Source organism: Sorex fumeus, unplaced genomic scaffold (genome assembly GCF_029834395.1).
Source record: "Sorex fumeus unplaced genomic scaffold, SorFum_2.1 ptg000038l, whole genome shotgun sequence".
NCBI lineage: Eukaryota > Metazoa > Chordata > Mammalia > Eulipotyphla > Soricidae > Sorex > Sorex fumeus.
The window spans coordinates 12,080,905-12,101,163 of record NW_026606095.1 but is presented as its reverse complement, the minus strand read 5'-3'; the positions used below and the strand labels follow the sequence as shown (position 1 = coordinate 12,101,163).

Genomic DNA, 20,259 nt, shown 5'->3' with positions numbered 1-20,259 from the left:
TGGCAGGGCATTTCCTTTTGTTCTCTCTCTCTCCTTTTGGGTCCTGTGGTTTGCAAGAAATGCATTGAGTGGCAATCATGTTTGGTCTATAGTCTACTTTCAGCAAGAACACTGCCTTTTTTCATGAATACCATCATTATCCTACAATTTGTATTTGTTAAAGTTTAGATGTACTTCAATGAAGTACATGTACACTCTGATCAACCTTTAGTATCCAGATTAAGTCACAACCAAAAGTGGTGGGATATTTTTCTTCATATCCTCACATTACTTTTGAGTCTCTTTGAAGAGGGGAAAAAAAGTATAGCCAAAGGACACAAAGACAGTCACATACTTTGGTAGCTTCTCTGCTGCCAAAATTGTAAGGAAAACACATCCTCTGAGTTCATCCCAAGAGAAATCCCACCAGATAAATACAGCAGAGAAGCAGGCAAAAGGAAGAGTCAAATGTCCATTGTTTCAGAACTTCTGAAATAGACAAAATCAGGGCTACTCTGAGATCTGAGGGCAACTTGTACAGAAAAAACACTGGCACTGGTGTATCCACATGCTTTCATGTTAGATACACCTTCATTAAGAAGAAAAGTTAACCAGCATTTTAGAAAATGGGGAAATATAGAAATTGTAGAGGAAGAGATGAAAATTGGGTGTAGTCTACTCTTTTCAGAAGAACTCAGTTCTTGGGGCTGGAGAGATAGTACAGTGGGTAACACACTGCTTGACTTGGTTATAACCAAATCAATTTCTATTCCCTGTACCTGATTTGGTCCCTTGAACATCATCAGGAGTGATCTTTGAGTGCAGAGCTAGGAGTAAGGACTGAACTCTGCCGAGAGAGAGAGAGACAGAGAGACAGAGAGACAGAGAGACAGAGAGAGACAGAGAAGGAGACAGAGAAAGACAGAGAAAAATCTCAGTTCTGCTCCAGCAAACTTCCTGTAGTTACTAAATTTTACCTTCCTAGGAGGACTTATGGGTAATTGAAAAGAACATGTATTGGGGGAGAGAGAGGAAGAGAGAGAGGGTGGGAGAGGGAGAGAAAGGGAGAGAGAAGTGGAGAGAGAGAGAGAGAAAGAGAGAGAGAGAGAAGGAAAGAGAGACATTGAGAGCTAGCTCAAAGGGCTGGATGTATGCCATGCAGGTATGCATGTGGGAGAGTAGCTTTGATCTCAGGTACTGCATGATCTTCTGCAGTGCCTGTAGTGACCCCTACTCACAGAATGTGGAACAGTTCCCGAGTACTGCCAGGTGTGCCTCAAAAATTAATAAAACACAGGTTCCAGCTCAAATTGGCCAGGGAAGACTATGAAGTTCTGAACAAAATTTCCTAACCATTCTGTTCTTAATTTCCTCATTGACAAATGGGATAAAAGAGTTTATGAAATGAAGTCCTTAGACAAGTCTTTTGCATATGGGGACTTTAAAGATATTAACTCATTTCAGGGCCAGTTAGAGTTTATGGCTTACATGTCTCTGGTTCAACTGCAATATGACATGGCTTCTGCACATAGCAGAGTGAAGTCCAAGAGGACTCCAAGCATCACTGGGGTGACCCTGGTATTCCCAGCAGTATCGAATCTGTGAGCTCTTATATTGAACCAGTGGCCCCATTGTCTGAGATTCACTGGGAATGATCCCTAGGCTGGTTCACCAAAAATGCTAATTTTAACTAGCATTGGAGGATTTGAGGAGAGGGTCAGAGGTCTGGAGAAAAGGAGTTCTAAATAGAAATTATCTTTAAAATAATTTATAACTTGCCAAAATACTATTAACTCCGTATCTTATTCTATCAATGAGTCAAAACATAACTTTATTTGCCTTTCTGTATATATTCTCTGAAATATCAGTTCCTGTGTTTTAACTTTTTTTCATAGATTGTCCATAAGCAATTATTCATTGTTCTTTGTCCAAAGATAAATATTAGTCTATAATAATTTCTTTTCCTTCCTTATTCTTTATGTGAATGTGGAAAGTCTTATATCATTGAATAATTTATAAACCATTGTGCTTCAGAGTGCCAATAAAAATGGACTATTTTCCAAGTATTAAGATTAGTTTCTTTTTAAAAAATTTCACCATGAATTACAAAGTTACCCATGACTGGGTTTCAGAAATACAATGTTTCTACACCAATTCCTTCACCAGTGTCCTCTTCTGTCCATCAATGCCCTGGAGATAACTTTCTTATTTTCCATGTTTCATTGTACAGTGCACTGCTTGTGATTCCCTGGATGATTGATAGCATTATTTTATGACTTTTATTTCCATTCTAGAGGAGGAGAGGACATTCATGGTCTATTTACTATAAATGTCTTTCTTAGTATCATCGCCAATCTATCACATATGTGTTTTCAGAATCATTCTTTTTTGGGGGTCGTGGTGGTGTGTGTGTGTGGGGGGGGGATATTTAAGTCACACCCAGCAGTACTCCAGGACAGTTCCTGGCTCTTTGCTCAGGAAACACTCCTGGCAGTACTTGAAAGGCCAAATGCAGGTGTCAGGGATTGAGACAGTTTAGACAGCATTGTAGGGCCTTGATTTTTGCTTAATATTCCCAGAAAGCACAATAAATGTGTACATTTACTCTAGGACAGTTCCTCACAATTAGAACAATTAAAATGGATTTATTGAAACTGAAAAGAGATATTCATAGAATCATTAATCTGTTTATGTTTATAGTGTTCAGGTTCGATTCCGCCACTCTCTCTGAGAGCCTGGCAAGCTACCGAGAGTATCTCGCCCGCATGGCAGAGCCTGGCAAGCAACCTGTGATGTATTCAATATGCCAAACACAATAACAATTGTCACAATGGAGACATTACTGGGCCTGCTCGAGCAAATTGATGAACAATGGGAGGACAGTGACAGTGACAGTAACAGCGTTTAGGTACTTGTCTTGCAGTGCTGTCTAAACTGGTACAGACTTGAGTTAACCTTGCATGCTATTTTAATGCATTTTTAGTATTTCTCTGATTACAGCTTTTATAGCAAGTGGTCACTGTCATTATAGGTTTAATAAATCCTGTGACCCATGATCAACAACTCAGAATTACATGGGGGAATCTGAGGAAATTCATTAAAACAAGAAAAACACGATCTATTTTTAATGACAATAGTAGGTGTGATGTTAATTTACTGTTTCTTGTAGCTGTAGTTGTGTGTGTGTGTGTGTGTGTGTGTGTGTGTGTGTGTGTGTGTTGGGAGGTGGGTGGGTCACACCTGGCAATCCTCAGGGATTACTCCCAGCCCCACACTTAGGAATTTCTCCTGGCTGTGCCTGAGAAACATTTGGGGTGCTGGGGATCAAATCTGGGTCGACTGTGCAAAGCTAGTGCCCTACCTGCATACTCTCACTCCAACATTAAAACTTGTAGTTACAGGCAGACTCAAAATTAAATTTCCATTTAGAAGGATTTAATAAAAAGACTCTTTATTATTTGCACTCCATTCACATAAGTGTTAAATGTATTCCTGGATTTTTATGCCCACACTACTAATTTTTCCGGGAGAGGGTATCACGCAGAGTTGCATACAGTATACTACCGCACAAAATGCCACCGTACTATTTCACAGAATTTTTTGGTTCTTATTGACTTATTTTGCAAACCAAATCAGCCTGACTCTGTTAAATTACATAAGAGAGAGTCAAACACCAGCTCTTCCTCAGATATTTATGCTGATCTCAGTTAGATTCAGTTTTTGATTGAAACGTAGAGGAGGAGCAATAGAGTGATTATCCCAACATTTTGTGAATAATTAATGTCATTGAATATACGCTCAGAAATGCCGAATTCAAATGTTTTGGTCCTTTGTGCTCTTACAGCACATTACATATGTATCATAGCAAACTGGCCTCTCTTCCTGTGTCGTTTTAATCTTCATATACATTCCTAGACAATTAGGGCCGTGTCTTAAATTTTATCCCCTAAATCTTCCAAGCACTTAGTAACCACTCAATAAACGTGACCTTGAGAAAGCAGTTTACAAAAACAAAAATTTTCTAAATAAAGCCACCCATGTTATTTGTTGGATAAATGTTTTTCCCAGCTTTTCTCACTTCGGTTCTGAGAAGGTTAGAAAACATGACCTAGGTTTGACATGCCATCTTACTGGAAATTTTAGAAAAGAGACAAGGCAAGGTGAAATGATCAAAAACGAAAATGAACAGTTGAAGTGAACATGTTTCATATTTGTTTCCTCCTTTCTCACTTGACATTCCAATTATGTCTAAATCATGCCGGAATACAAACCATCGAAATCAATTTCTTTCAGCAGACGTGATAGGGATAAATGATAGGGCTATGGCACCCGTTAGCTTTGGAAGGCGGTCTCTTGAGCAATAGAAGAAAATATTAGTGACCAGCACACGGGATGACGAACCCAAGGGAATAGAGACTCGACCTGGATTCTAACACAGTTACCTTCCCCATCTTGGGTCCTTTTCAATGTGTATTGGAGAGAAATAAATTTTTGTCACTTCAGTGACAGGATGCAGTTATATCATTTGAAACCATTCAACATATTTTTCCTTTTCTATGAGTTTTAGAAGTCTCCACTGCGTGTTCCGCTTTTTCTTTTATAATGTAGGGATCATTAGAGAGTGCCCTTCAATCTTAAAATACATTTTTTTCTTGTTTGCAGCATCTGATTTATTCCCTCCCTTTTAAGAGCAAGATAATACTCATGTATTCTTCCTAAGATTTAATACAAATTGTACTGAGGCAGAGAATGTGAACTTCTAGTGTTTGCCTCATAGATAACTTTCCCAAGGATAGAACTAGATCACTTAAAAGTTTTAAGGCTTTCTACTCCCACAGATTCTGCTTCTTGTCCTTGTTATCTAAAAATAGTAGTCCAATTACTATATTAGGGGGAAAGATACCAAAATAAACCCGAACTCCAGTGATTAAATTTGGATGAATGGGAGGTGGGGTACACATCACCCCAGAACACATCTCCATTCAGATGCCTTTTTCACACTGACATTTTTCACCAGTGAAGTATTTGCTCGGTGACAAATGAAATATATATATATATATATATATATATATATATTGCTTTTTTGGGGGGGTCACACCTGGCGATGCACAGGGCTTACTCCTGGCTCTGTACTCAGAAGTTACTCCTAGCGGTGCTCATACCATATGTGATGCCGGGAATTGAACCCAGGTCGGCCGCGTGCAAGGCAAATGCCCTACTCGCTGTGCTATCTCTCCAGCCCCGATATATTTTTTAATGCAGAGACTTAGGTTGACATTTATCAGGTAAGTAATTTCTGACTCAGGTTCAAGACACTTACAGACAACAAAGAGTTCCTAGTTATATGTAACATTGATCATCTTGTTTTGTAAGGAGCAAAAAGTGGAATCTTAGTTAAAAAAATCAGGCAATTGAATCTAATGCCACTTGGGTAGAATAGATCTATTTATGTTTATGGTGTTTAGTCACTCGTGATTCAGAAATAAAATTGGATAATATTTCTTAAACAATTATTTATGTAAAAGTGAATTCTGACTCATTCTAAATTAGGGCAGATGAGAAATAGAAAAAGTAGTATAATAATAAGGAAAAAAACAGAGTGTGATTTTTTTTCTTTCAAGTAGTTTGTTCAAGCTTCAGCACAGAAATGGGGGGGGGAGGTAAAACTGAGAATTTAATTGCAATTGTCTCATAATTTATCCAAATCCTTTCGTGTCATAATTGTTTTTTCCTACTTCAAATAATCTTGTCTAAAAAAGTTAATCAGTTTTACCAATTATAATTAGCTTCCAAAGTGATTCTTTTCAAATCCATATTTTTGTAATGTGGTAAATAATGAAATTTAAAGACAAATTATCAATATCCAAATTCATGTGATTGTAATGAATTTAGTTTTACTGAACAAGATCTCTCACCTTTTTCATAATGCTTTGCATATATTATATATACATTATCTTTACTTGTAAACACTTCTAAACATCGCTTAACATTTTAAGTGTTTTAATTTTAATAATTTCCAAAATATAGAATTATTTCTCAATTATTTATCTCCATACTAATTATGTGCATGACATACTAGTTATGTGCATGTCCAGTTCTCTGATAATCAGTTGTGGCTTATGTTTGGTAGATCTCACATAAATTATACTTTTGAATAGTTTGACTATAAAGTGATTAGAACTAAGACTAAAACTTAGTTTTAAAACTAGAACTGTCAACTGAAGTTAAAAGAACCAGATGTTTCTGAATACCTATTTAAGTGAAGGAAGGAAGAGAATTCACATAATGCAGTGTTAATTATTTGCACATTGGTTTACTATTAGAATGCACTTATATAGTCTATATACTCAAAATAAATAAAAAATTAAATTAAAATGGAAAGAGAAAGCCAATGATAACTTAATTTTACTTATATTTTTAAAAGACAATATCATTGAAGACCTATAGGAGAAAAACCAATCAGTATACCAAAATGCATTTCAATAAATTTCTACAATATACTGTAAAAAATCCTGGCCTGGGATTCTGCATTGTGTGGAAAAATCTTTAATATATATGTGTGCTCCTATCACCCAACTTGTTAAGTAATAGTTATACTCAACTCTTAAATGTATACTATTTCTCTCATATTATAACAGAATCAGGAAAGATAACTTACCAAAGACTTCATTATTTTCCAGGTACAGTGTCCATTATAATTATCAAAAAATGGGAACAGACTCAGACTTTTATTGGGGATAGAACTAGAACTTGTTTTTTGTTTGCTTTGTTTTGTCTGGGGGCCACAGCAGAAGAACCTCAGGTCTTTCTTTCTTCTGGTTCTGAGTTCAGGGATCACTCCTGGTAGACTCAGTGGATGATGTGGGAAGCCAAGGATCAAACCTGGGTCAGCCACATGCAAGGAAAATGACCTTCTTGCTGTACTATCCCTCTGACTCCATAGACTTAGAACTTCTTAAAGGATGAGCAGGATGACTGCCTTTTTATTAATTTTCTGGAAGAACGGTGCATTCAGAATGCAAAAAAATAAGCAAAGCTAAAGCCTCTATAATTATTTCATTTCTGAAAAATAGGAGCTAATCTCAGAATTCTTGGGGGGAGGTTTGGGGCACACCCAGTGGGGTTCAGGGTTTACTCCTGGCTGAGCACTCAGGAATCACACCTGGTGGACTTGGGGAATCATATGGGTTGATGACGATTGAACCTGAGTCAGCTTATGTGCAAGGCAAACCCCCCTCCCACCTTCTGTACTATCTTTCTGACCTAAATAATGGCTATAATTAAATCAGTGAGAATTATAGTTACATTTTTTCATAAAAACAAAGCTAAGGTCGTTATACTGAATTCTGCTTGGAAAGGAACATGGATGCATTTAGGCATTTCAGTGTTTTAGCTAAGAAGTGAATCAATTTTTACTATCAAAGGGGAATATAGAAAAGTAATTTTAGTACAATTGCCAGTCAACACACTCCAACTTCATGCTGAGAAGCTTCCATTTTTTTTTCATATCAAAAGCAGTAACAGGACCTAAAGTCACTGTCAGCATTTACAATGCTCTCCTGAGGCCCTGTTCCATTCATTATTCCACATTTCATTTCCCCATATTTAGGTTTATACACTAACTAGGGAAGTGGGCTCTTTTCCAAGCTCAGAAAGAGGTGGGAGGTAGGAATTCTGGGAGAGAGGGAGAGGCATAAGAACAGCCATGATGTTGAGTTAGTGTTGCACTTCTTAATTTCTTTTACTTTAGATCTGGCTGGGAGAGACAGAGAAGCAGGAAGTTTTTCAAAGTCAGCAGTCTCATCCATCATCTGGGGGAGTTCCAAGGTGTATTTTATTTAATCAACTTTTAAATTATAGTTTGGGTGAGAGGGTCACAGTGCTGGTCAAGTTTATGGTATTGATATACACAGTTGCTTCAAACCAACAAAATGGTCATAACACTTATCTCTAAGTCACCTTCAGTCCAGCCTTCCTCTCCCTTATATCCCCACATTATTTGTTGTTAGACAGTAATTCACTTATATTTATTATAATGATATGCGTGCTGGGCTTGCTGTGAGCTCTTGAGTGTAGGACTAGTAAATTTCTCATATCTCAGTTCATGGTAGCAGCAGACACTATATTTGTAAAAGAGATAATCAAAAGACTCCTTTGGGGATCTTTTCTCCTCCTACTTTCATGTGTTAAGAAAACTGATAAGATTGAGAACATTTTTATATAACTTCAAGTCTCCCCCAAGTTCTCTCTCTCTCTCTCTCTCTCTCTCTCTCTCTCTCTCTCTCTCTCTCTCTCTCTGATTTTAAGCTATATCCACCTGTGATCAGGACTTCCTCCGGGCTCTGCACTCAGGGATTACTGTTGTGTGTGTGTGATCTTATAGGACGCTGGGGAATCCAACCAGGGTTAGGCAAATGCCCTACATGCTGGACCATCTCCCCGGTCCTTGCATTTTCTTTGCAAGTTCATTAAGACTTTTAGGTAAATTACTTTGATAGAATATCCTGTTAGAGTGCCTTTACTTCACCATTCAGAGTTGAACCTCAGACTGGAGAGGAAGGATGTGATAGAAAGTACTGCCTGGGTTTGGAAGCATTCAAGAGAAGCACTGGAGGACTGATAAACCCAGAGCAGTACACTGAGGCACTGCCATAGGACCAGATAGGTACCATCACAGAGATTTCATTATAGTGGTTACTGCACCATTACAGTGGCTACCATTACAAATACCATATTTAGAACTAGAAAGTTCTGACAGTAAACGCTGCCCACAAGTTTTCTTTTTTTAATATTTACCATTTGTAAACATGGAGCAACTCATTATGATCCTGGTGTTTGAAGGCCCAGTTTGGAGCCCATGTATTTTATTCCTCCTATGTTACTAATCTGTACTATAAGGTCCAAGAGTTAGCTATGCTTCATGTAAAAACACAACGCCTCCTTTTACTTCTTGGGAAGAAAATAAAGGAATGAAACAACAAAGAGAACAGAAATGAGACCAAATCCCATGTGCCTTCCACCCCTTCTCATTGGATCACTGTGGAGCTCCCAGGGAATTTCCCACAAGTTCCCATGAAGTGGAAAAATTCTTCACTCCCATCCTTTGAAGACTATCATCTTAGTCAACCAATGCTTTCTCGGCTAAGAAGGGAACACAGACTTTCCATTCATAAGTCTCCTATGAGGCCTAGAAAATTACCTACCCTCCTTCTTCTGAGTACTTATGTCCAAATGCCAGGATGTCAGATGCCCGTCCACTCCCATCACAGACAACAACTGGTACTGGAGGAGTGTCTCGCAGGTACTCCAAGACAATTGAGATCACATTGGGTCCTCCTTCTACAATCAGCGCCACCACTGGAACGCCTTGACCAATTCCTGCAATCAAAAAGAAAAAAAAGAAAAGAAAAGAAAAAAAAAGGAGAAAATAACACAAAGCCAGCAAACAAAGAAAAGGAAAAAGAGAAAACAAAAAGCACAAACTAAAATTACTGAGTGCAGAGGAGGTCGTAACATATAAAGGGAAATTATGAAGTGAAAATTTATAGAAAACCCTTTGAAAGAGTTCACCCATTTGAAAGTCTACTTCACTTGGTTTTCTTTCCACAACTCCCAAGGGCAATATGAGTTCAGGTGAGTACCAGATTTTGTGGAGGGGGTCAAGGGGACAGTGAAAAGAGGGAGGAGTTGCAGAAAGCTATTGTTAGTAGATGATGCGCGGGCCACAAGCCAGAGAATCAGAAACTAAATGTGATCTTAAACAAGATTTATATGTATTCAGCTCCTGCTCCCTATATAAGTAAGGGAAATTAAAAATACCACTCCCAGCCCCCTTTTTATGGTATTGGTAGGTTTTTCTCTTGTAAAGTTCTACCAGTGCTTTATATATCTTAGCTTTTAACCCTTTATCAGATGAATGGTGGGAAAATATCATACTCTTTGGGATGTCTTTTTATTCTGGTCATTGTTTCTTTTATGGTGCAGAATCTTTGTTTAATATAGTCCTATTTGTTTATCTTCGCTTCTTTGCTTGGCCAATGACAGGGAATCATTGAAGCTGCCTCTAGATCCAATGTCACAGAGTTCTACCAGCATTTTCTACATATAAATTATGAATTCAGGTTTAATATTGAGGTCTTTGATCTTACTTTTATCAACGGCATTAGAAAGGGGTCTGACTTCATTTCTTTGAATATAACTGACCAGTTTTCCCAACACCATTTGTTGAAGATTTGTTTGCTCCATTTTATTCTTTTTGCCACTTTATTGATGATTAATTGTTTGTGTATCTAAACACTTATATACCTAAAAAAATTGGGGCTGCAGTGATAACACAGTGAGTAGGGCGTTTGCCTTGCCCACGGCCGACCTGGGTTCGATTCCGTCATCCCTCTCAGAGAGCCTGGCAAGCTACTGAGAGTATCCCACCCACATGGCAGAGCCTGGCAAGTTCCCCGTAGCATAGTGTATATTCCTAAAACAGTAACAACAAGTCTCACGATGGAGACATTACTGGTGCCCGCTTGAGCAAATTGATGAACAATGGGAGGACAGTGCTACGGTGCTATACATAAACATCTGTCTCTATATATCTGTTCTATTCCATTAGTCTGATAGTTTTTCCTTATCACAGTATCACATGATTTTCATTACTATAGTTTTGTACTCTAGTTTGAAGTTGGGGGAAAGAGAAGCCTCCCATTTCATTTTTCCCTAGTATCGCTTTGGCCATTTGGGGAGTGGGAGGATTATTATTTAATATAACATTCAAATTCACAAAGATGAGTAAGAAGAGGCTGCTAAAATCTCAGGGATGGGGGCTGGAGCAATAGCACAGCGGGTAAGGCATTTGCCTTGCACGTAGCCAACCCAGGTTCAATTCCCAGCATCCCACATGGTCCCCTGAGCACCGCTAGGGGTAATTTCTGAGTGCAGACCAGGAGTAACCCCTGTGCATCGCCAGGTGTGACCCCAAAAAGCAAAAAAAATATCTCAGGGATGGGAGGAATAGAGATATTACTGGCACCTGCTCGAGTAATTCGATGATCAATAGGAGGACAGTGATACAGTGATAAAATTCAACAGATTTTTTAAAAAATCTATGTCTTAAAGTATGTCATGGGAATTTTTATAGGAACTGCACTGAATCTATATAATGCTTACGCAAGTTTAATATTTTGACAATATTAATCCTTCCAACCATGGACAGAAGATATGCTTTTATTTCCTCACATTTTCTTTTATTTCTTTAGGTAGAAATTTATAGTTTTCTTTGCATAAGTGTGTCACTTCTTTTGTTGAGCTGATTCCCAGGTACTTGCTTTTAGGCAGCAAAATTTGGGAGAAGAAATGAACAAAAAATTCCTCAAAGGAGACATATAGATGGTCAAAAGACCAAAAGATATATTGAAAAAAAATGCTCTCCATCACTTTTCATTAGGCAAATGCAAATAAAAACAATGAGTAATCATATCACACTAGTGAGACTGACACAAACCAAAAAGAACAAAATCAGTCAATGTTGACAGAGATGTGGGGGAAAAGAGACCCTCATTCATTGCTGGTAGGAATGTCACCTGGCCTAGCATTTTTGGGGAACAATATGGACACTTCTTTTAGAAACTAAGAATTGAACTAACCCATATGACCCAGCAATTCTACTTCTTGACTTCTACCCCAGGGTTCAAAATGACTATTTTGAAAAGACATCTGCACTCATGTTTATTACAGCATTATTCATAATAGCAAAAATCTGAAAATAACCCATGTCCAAGAACAGGTCACTGGATAAAGAAGCTACATATATACATTACACCCCACACATAAGAGACCACACTGTTTCTGTCCGTCTGTTTCTGACAAAATTCATTTAATCTGATACTCTTCAGATACATTCATGTAGTAGAAAATTGTATGATTTTATCTTTTCTTATAGTCAAGTATTATCCTGTTATTGTTATATATATGTATATGAATATATATGTATATGAATATATATATATATATATATGTTATGTAGTATCCTGCCAAGGCAACAGAAACTAAGAACTGATGATCTTCAGTAGGAAGCTTGTGGGATGAGTTGGGGTACACGAAAATGGTAGGATTGTGACGCTGGTACTGTGGTACACGGAAGCAAACACTTGTGGAGGGTGTGGTGCTGGGAAGTTTTATTCAAGAAACCCAATCATTCGCGGTATTGTAAATTATGGTGCCTAAAATACAGTAAAAATACCATTTCACTGAAATTATTGCAGTGCTAAGAAAAGGACTAAATGGTTCTTCTTATTAGACTATCAATATCAGCTGGAGACATTTTAACTTGTTGATCAACCACTGACTTAAGCACAGGCCTATTTATTGTCTTTTTAAGGTTTTTATTAAGGCATCATGATTTAAGAAAGGACTATAATTGAATTTCAGGTAGACAATACTGCATCACCAATCTCGTCAGATGTCAACTTACTTCCACCAGTCCCCGCCCCAGCTGACACACCTGCCTCTTGACAGGCACATTTTTAAGTATTGTTGTTGGAGTTTGGATCCAACGATTTCAGTGTTGTTGGTTCTGTGGTTCAGGCATACAGTGTCCCACCGCTCTATGCCATCAATGCGACCACAGTCCCTTTCTCTTACCTCTTTTATTGCTCCTCCACCTCTTTCCAATCCCCTCAGTGCAGTTTTTTCCTCTCCTATCCTTAAGTCTACCTATTCCTAAGTGATTGATTTGCTTATTGATTCATAACAGCATAAGTGTTATAGTAACGTATCCATGAGAGAGTGTCTGAATCTGCCATTGCTGTATTCTTATCTGAACAAGGCACAGGAACATGAATTAAGCTGAGGATTTTCGTAGACTCTTCCTAAGATAAGTTATACTTGCTTTTTTTTTCAGCACACTATTATTATTATTATTTTTTTTTATTAGTGAGACACCCTGAGGTACAGTTGTAGACTTACAAATTTTGTGATCAAATACCCATCCCTCCACCAGTGCCCATTTCCCACCACCACGGATCCCAGTGCCCCTCCCACCCCCCATCACCCTCATCCCCCCCTGCCTCTGTGGCAGTGCATTCCCCTCTGTTCTCTCTCTCCTTTTGGGTGTTGTGTTTTTACTTGCCTTTTTTTCTATATGATGCATTTTTTAAAATTTAAACTTACTTAGAAAGTTGTGAGGGGAGAGAAGAAAAGAAAGTACATGTTCAAAAGAGAACATGGGCTTCGACAGAGTGGGTAAAGCAAGCAGAGACAGATACAAGCAAGCAAGGGACGTGTTCAAGGAACCCTGGCTTGAAGAACAGGCCTGTGCATATGCTTTCAAATAAAAACTGCCCCAAGATCAGACTTACATAGAGTTCAACCTAAGCTATTAAAGAGAAGTATTAAAAATAAATGTTTGAGAGAGGCATGATGGAAAAAAAATTAACTTTATTTTAAATGACTTCTCAGTATCATCAGAGACCACTGAATAACTTCTACTTGCTCAGTCTATTATTATTTTCTCTGTGCATTCTCACAGTGCAATGAGAATGGGCTTTGTAGGGTACACAAAACAGCTATCTTAAAGAAGAAATCTATCCAAATTCTAGCACAACGTTTTGTAAATATGAACTAAAAAATGTACAAGTACTTTAGTTGTCTATCTTTTCCTTCTTCTCCCTTTTCCTATGGTTTTATCTTCTATCAAGAAAATGCTTATCTTGAAGAAATAATAGTTTAGGATTTGATTTCTTGCTTCATTAGTAGTGATTTTATTTGATTCATGTGACATGTTTTACTTCCAAGCAAAGTATATGTACTTCAGTCTCCTAGGCCTTATCTCCTCTCAGTGTTTTTCATGGTTTGATTTTCATCTTAAAGCAACGATTTGAAATGTTAGTTAAACAACAATAGGTGCTGTTTTAAATCTACATTTTGAAATGATAAGAAAATGGCAATGGTGGATTGTAAATGACAGTGAGGCAAGATGCCAAGATTTTTTTTTGTCAACCCAAGAGTGAATTGGGGAAGAGAAAAATGACCCTTAATCTTATCAGAGTGTTCTGTGCATAAGAGGTTTTGAGAGTTATTCCCAGAAACCAGAGAAGGTAAGTGGAAAGTCTCGTTACTTTCCTTTTACCCGAGATCCCTTAGTGACTTAGACAAAAGATCACTTGAAAACTCTTGCTTGGTTGTCTGTAATACTTTCCCCATTACTGCTGATTACAAGGATTAAGTAAATTCCTGCTGAAAGTCACTATTCAGATTAAAAACTAACTTGCAATGTTAATACAAGGCATTTCCTTTAGGATAAAATTGCTGACATAAAAAAATGCCCACCGCATTATAGATTTGTATTTTAATATGTCTTTGCAGGAGGATAATTTCTTTCCAATGTTTAAAGTTATATTATGAGGCATTAATATCATAGTACCAAAGTACTGTGATATGATATTAAATTTTACCCCTTGCTTTGTTCTTGCACGTGCTCCATATTGCTTTATATCAAGGGATAGTGTGCTATTCTGGATATCCTATATCAAATGATGTACTTAGTTAAACAACAATAGGTGCTGTTTTAAATTTAAAGTATTCCTGGAATTTTCTGAGAGAGGTCTTTATCAAATGTTGACTCTTGAGCACTGAGTTTGTAAGTGGGAACTTTACCACAACTCACTGTGATCTGCTCAGTGTTCTAATGGAGGGAGAACTCCTAAAATGGACCTTCTAGAGTATTCCAGTGATCTGGAGTCTAGTAGAAAATAGGTAAGATGTCTGGGGAAACTCTCCCCTTTGATAGGATGTATAAGAATAAAGAGTTTTCAGAGCAGCAAATTGTCAGTTCATTTCCTGCCAATATATTCGTCAAATATATTGAATTGTTATGGTAGCATTTTAGATGATATTTTCCCTGTATTTGGAATGAAGTTGCTATCAATTAAAATCACGGAAACAACTATTCTAATTAATATACATTTATGCACATAGATTTCAGTGCTAAAAATTAAATGGAGCAAAGTACTAAATATCATCTATTTTTTTTGGCGGAAAATACCCCATGTGCTCAGGATTTACTCTGCACTCAAGGATCACTCCTAGTGGGCTTGGGGGATCTTATGCAGCTCTGTTGGTTGAACTTTTATCTAGAGTTTTACTTCACTGTACTATTTCTTCAATTCCACCAGATTTTTCACCAATAATGATAACCTCAAAATTATCTATGTTTCCAAATTTATTCCTACCTTTTTTCAGTGAAAATACAATAAATTAGACAATAAAAGATCACATAGATTATAATAAAAGTATTTTAAAGGTATTTTGCCCTTATTTATGGGTGATAGAGAATAAAACTATTCCAAAAATATCATGCATTATGCAAATCCTAAATTAAACTTGCACACAGACTAACACACATGTACACACTTTGTTTTTGTTTGTTTCTTTTTTTTTTTGCTTTTTGGGTCACACCCAGCAGTGTCAGTGATTAATCGTGGCTCTGCACTCAGGAATTACTCCTGGCAGTGCTCGGGGGACCATATGGGATGTTGGGAATCGAACCTGGGTCAGCTGCATGCAAGGCAAACTACCACCCTACCTGCTGTACTATAGCTTGAGCCCCTAACTTTGCCTTTGTTTCTGAGTAAAGAAAATATTGAAACTTCGATAATAACTTAAAATAGTGGTACTTAAACTAAGTTTTGAAGACAAGGATCTTGGAATAATTTTGTGAATCTGATACAGACTATTGAGCCAGCTAAATGAGATGACATAGAGGTAAGTACAAAATGTTTTAATACAATTTAACAGTTTCATGGATCCTTGAAGCCTACCCTTAGTATACCAATGAATCCCTAAAGATTCCACCCCAAAATTAAATATATTGAGGAGTCTACAAAGAGCATGTGACACAATTTTTAAAAGACGCTCCACCAAGATTTCTGAAACAAATTCCAAAACGGGTATTCAAAGAAAACTCTATATCCCATAGGGAATTACATCATTCATACCAATTATACTGAGTGCCTAAATGAATATTTCCCAAAGTAGGTCATCCCCCTTTCTCTGCCGACCTCCTTGCCCCAAGGGCACTGGAAGGGGGATACAATTGGGAGATGCTTTTTGTTCATTTAAAAATGTAAAATTCCAGAGGGGCAGTGAGTGATTTTAATTTTTCTGAAAAAGGGAGTTGCCCAGTTTGTGAACTTTCTTGGCCTACGCTTCAGAGAGCAAAGCACTTGTACTGAATAAGATTTTTTTGCTTCTGCCATCTTCTCTCTTTTCCCCGTTTTTCTTTACTTTTTCTGTTTATTTGTTCTAAATATCATTTTGAACAGGATATTAAGACATAAAATTTATAAATTAGAACCTGTAGAATGTGACTTACTTAGTAAAAAACAACATTAAAAATATCAGGAGGGCCATAGTGATAGTACAGCTGGTGAAATATTTGCCTTGCACGTGGTCAACTGGGTTTCAATATGGTCTGCCAAGCACTGTAGCATGGTAGCACTGTACTCCCGTTGTTCATTGATAAGTTCAAGTGGGCCCAGTAACTTCTCCATTGTGAGACTTGTTGTTACTGTGTTTGGCATATCGACTACATCATGGGTAGCTTGCCAGGCTTTACCATGCGGGCGAAATACTCTCAGTAGCTTGCCAGAGGGGTGGAGGAATCGAACATGGCTTGGTTGGGCCAGTAGCTTGCACGGCAAACGCCCTACTGCTGTGCTATCACTCCAGCCCACCAGCAGTAATCCCTGAAAACTGATGGGTAAGGACCCAAAACAAATAAAAAATAAGGAATGATTTTTAAAAATTGGTGACATAAAAAAAACATTTAAGGGGTCAGACACATAGTATGGGGGGGTGGTTAAGGGCGCAAGCAGCATTCTGGTTCAATCTTAAGAACCACATGGTCTTTTCAAAACTGCTGGGCATGGCTCCTGAGATCCCTGAACAGTGCTTTGATGGTCCCAATAATTGCCTGCACCTCAGGGCTGACCAGAGAGGTGCTGCATCTTTAGGTACTTGCACTGAACCTGGTCAGTTGGTTGAGAATTGTGGGTGAGGTATCTAGGACTCCTGAGCATCACCTAGGAGCCTCCCATCAAAAATATAAACAAACAACAATTTAGAGGCTGGAGAGATTGTACAGCTGGTAGGGTGCTTGCCTTGTACATGGCTGACCCAGGTTTGATCCCCAGCATCTCATATGGTCCCCCGAGCACCTCCACGAATAATTCCTGAGTGCAGAGCTAGAAGTAACTTCTGAACATTGACAGGTGTGGCCCCCAAATCAAACCAAACAAACCAAACTAAACCAAACCACTTAGAGAATTCACTATATGTTGAATTGGATCACAGGTACTTTCTTTTAATTAATTAATTAATTAATTAATTATTATTATTATTATTTTGGGTCACACCCAGCGATGTACAGGGGTTATTCCTGGCTCATGCACTCAGGAATTACTCCTGGCGGTGCTCAGGGGACCATATGAGGTTCTGGGTTATAGAACCCAGGTCAGCTGCATGCAAGGCAAACACCCTACCCATTGTGCTATTGCTCCAGCCCCAGCAGGCCACTTTCTTTTTAACACAAAAATTAATATGACGTAGTTTGGGTATTCTCACAAATTCATATCTTGTTTAGCTAAATGAACTGGCATTTAACAAGAAGCATGGGTGCATAGATTTACAGTTAAAACATATTATTAATTAGGTAAAAATTTTGTCAACCCTAAGAATCTTTTTATGAATATTTGTTATTTGATTTTGGGTAAAAAACCAGGTTATTTCTTTAATTGTTTGCAATAATTTTTCATTTTCTAACATAACCAAAGACTTCCACTACCCAGCCGTCGCCACACTCCAGGACGCTTTCCGGACCCGCGCGGCAGCTCCAGCCGAGACCCACGCACAACTGAAGACCCACAGAACAAGATAAGTGGAACTCTCTGAGACCTTGGACTCCAGGCTCGGCGGACCCAGGGACAGAGCTTCTCTGCTTGCTCCCACCACCACAGGTGACAAAGGGATTCTAATCAGGAGCCCCACCCTACCCTGCCCTGTCTGCTTCCATCAACCACCCAGGGATCGAATTGTGCACAGGAGACCCACCCTACCCAGATAAATACCCCACTGGCAGATTTCCACTCTCGACACTACTTCCACTACCCAGCCGTCGCCACACTCCAGGACGCTTTCCGGACCCGCGCAGCCGCAAGCGGCCGCGCGACACATCATAAGACACTAAATACCCATCTTCTGGAATTGTCGTACCATATTTGATAGGGTTCAAATATGGCAACACCTACAAGGGTGATTAGAGGTCACCCCAAGAGCCTCTATACCTCTCGGAAAGACTGGCAAGCTACCGAGAGTATTTCGCCCGCACGGAAGGGCCTGGCAAGCTATCCGCTGTGTATTCGATATGCCAAAACCAGTAACTACAACTGGTCTCATTCACCTGACCCTGAAGGCTTCACCGACAAGGCAGCACTGAGAAGGATGAGAAAGGAGAGGCCGACAAAATCTCAAGGCCGACCTAGGCTGCCACAACGAAGGAAGACAAAAATGATCGTCTGTACTTTCAATGCACGTACGCTAGCATCAGATGCATCCATCAAGGACCTGATGGTACAAGCGCGAATGATCAAGTACGACATCATTGGTCTGACCGAGACAAGAAGGCACGAATCTCACCATGCCGTTTTCGACACCGGAGAAGAATTGTTCCTCGGAACATGCGATAAAAGAGGTGTTGGAGGCGTCGGTGTCCTTGTCAACAAAAACTTGGCCAAGAGCATTGATTCATTCGAATGCCTAACAACCCGAATCGGACGTTTACATTTGAATAGATGTGGCTCACTGCCTGCAGTTTCTATCTTCGTTGTCTACGCACCAACATCTCATTATGATGAAAGAGAAATCGAGAAGTTCTACATGGAGCTAGAGAAGTTCTATAAAGAAGACCACACCTTCTACAAGATCATTGTGGGTGATTTTAATGCCAAGATAGGACCGAGAAGATCAGCTGAAGAACTTCACATCGGAACCCATGGCCTAGAATGGAACGAACAGGGTGAGAGACTGTCTGAGTTCATCATGTCGACCAAGACCATTCATGGTAACTCACAGTTCCAGAAGGCAGAATCTAAACGATGGACATGGGAGTCTCCCGGTGGACGATTCCACAACGAAATAGACCACATCATATTCAATCGACGGTTTTGCCTGACTGATGTCGCTGTTGTCCCAAAATTTCGAACGGGATCGGACCACCGTCTCCTTCGTGCAAAATTCTACTTCACAGAGTGGGGAGAAAGGGCTGCAAAGTTCAAAAAGAGAACTCCCAGAATGACCACCAACTGGGAACTCTTTGGTACTATTGCGGCAACATGGGAAGATGCCATTGTTGACAACATTGACGAGGAATACGATCGACTGGTTCAGCACCTCCATGAATGTGCGAGGAACGCCAAGAGAGAGATAGCCACAAAAAGTCGCCTATCTTCGAAAACTCTTGAGCTAATTCGCCAGCGTGGTTTGGCGCATGCCTCAGGCAACCGCAAGCTAACGTCCGAGCTTGCAAAGCAGTGCAGAGATGCGATCAAGGAAGACCTCAAAGAGAGAAGAGCAGAAGTACTGGTAGATGCGGCAGAAGCCGGGAAAAGTATTCGTAACGCCCGCCTGTCCTTCGCCAACTATAAGAGCAAGATGACTGCCCTCCGACGTCCTGATGGATCCATCACATCCTCCAGAACGGCAATGGAGAAGATTATCCATGACTTCTACTCAAATCTCTTCGATAGCCATGTCCACTTGCCGACATACCAAATTCCACAGGATGGGTATGTCGTTCCTAACGTTCTCCCTTCCGAAATCCGACACGCCATTTCGTTGGTAAAGAAGCAAACAGCACCCGGCCCAGACAAGGTCAGACCTGAACACCTGAAAACCTGCCGTCAGTACTCATCAATACACTGGCTCGGCTCTTCACTCGCTACCTGTCTGAATGCAAGGTTCCGTCCCAATGGAAAACCAGCAGGACCGTACTACTGTTCAAGAAGGGAGACATCCATGACATTGGCAACTATCGCCCGATCTGCCTATTGTCTGTCATCTACAAGCTGTTCACTCGAGTCATCCTGAATAGGATTGGCAGAACACTAGATGAAGGACAACCATGCGAGCAAGCCGGGTTCCGCAAAGGATTCAGCACCATCGACCATATCCACACGGTAACCAAACTCATTGAGGTTTCTCGGGAGTTCAAGATGCCGCTCTGCTTAACGT

At 39.3% G+C, this 20,259-nt stretch overlaps 1 protein-coding gene across 6 annotated transcripts in view; it reads right to left on the bottom strand.

Moving 5' to 3' along the window:
* Positions 1 to 20,259, bottom strand: part of TRPM3 (transient receptor potential cation channel subfamily M member 3) — a 997,482-nt gene that overhangs the window by 255,917 nt on the left and 721,306 nt on the right. For 5 of the 6 annotated variants that reach the window (XM_056118728.1, XM_056118724.1, XM_056118725.1 and 2 more), the window contains one exon: positions 9,183 to 9,357. In XM_056118728.1, coding sequence (XP_055974703.1) covers positions 9,183 to 9,357 — 175 coding nt within the window. Of the gene's footprint in view, positions 1 to 9,178; positions 9,358 to 20,259 lie in introns of those variants that run through there. The other variant, XM_056118729.1, reaches the window with a different exon arrangement.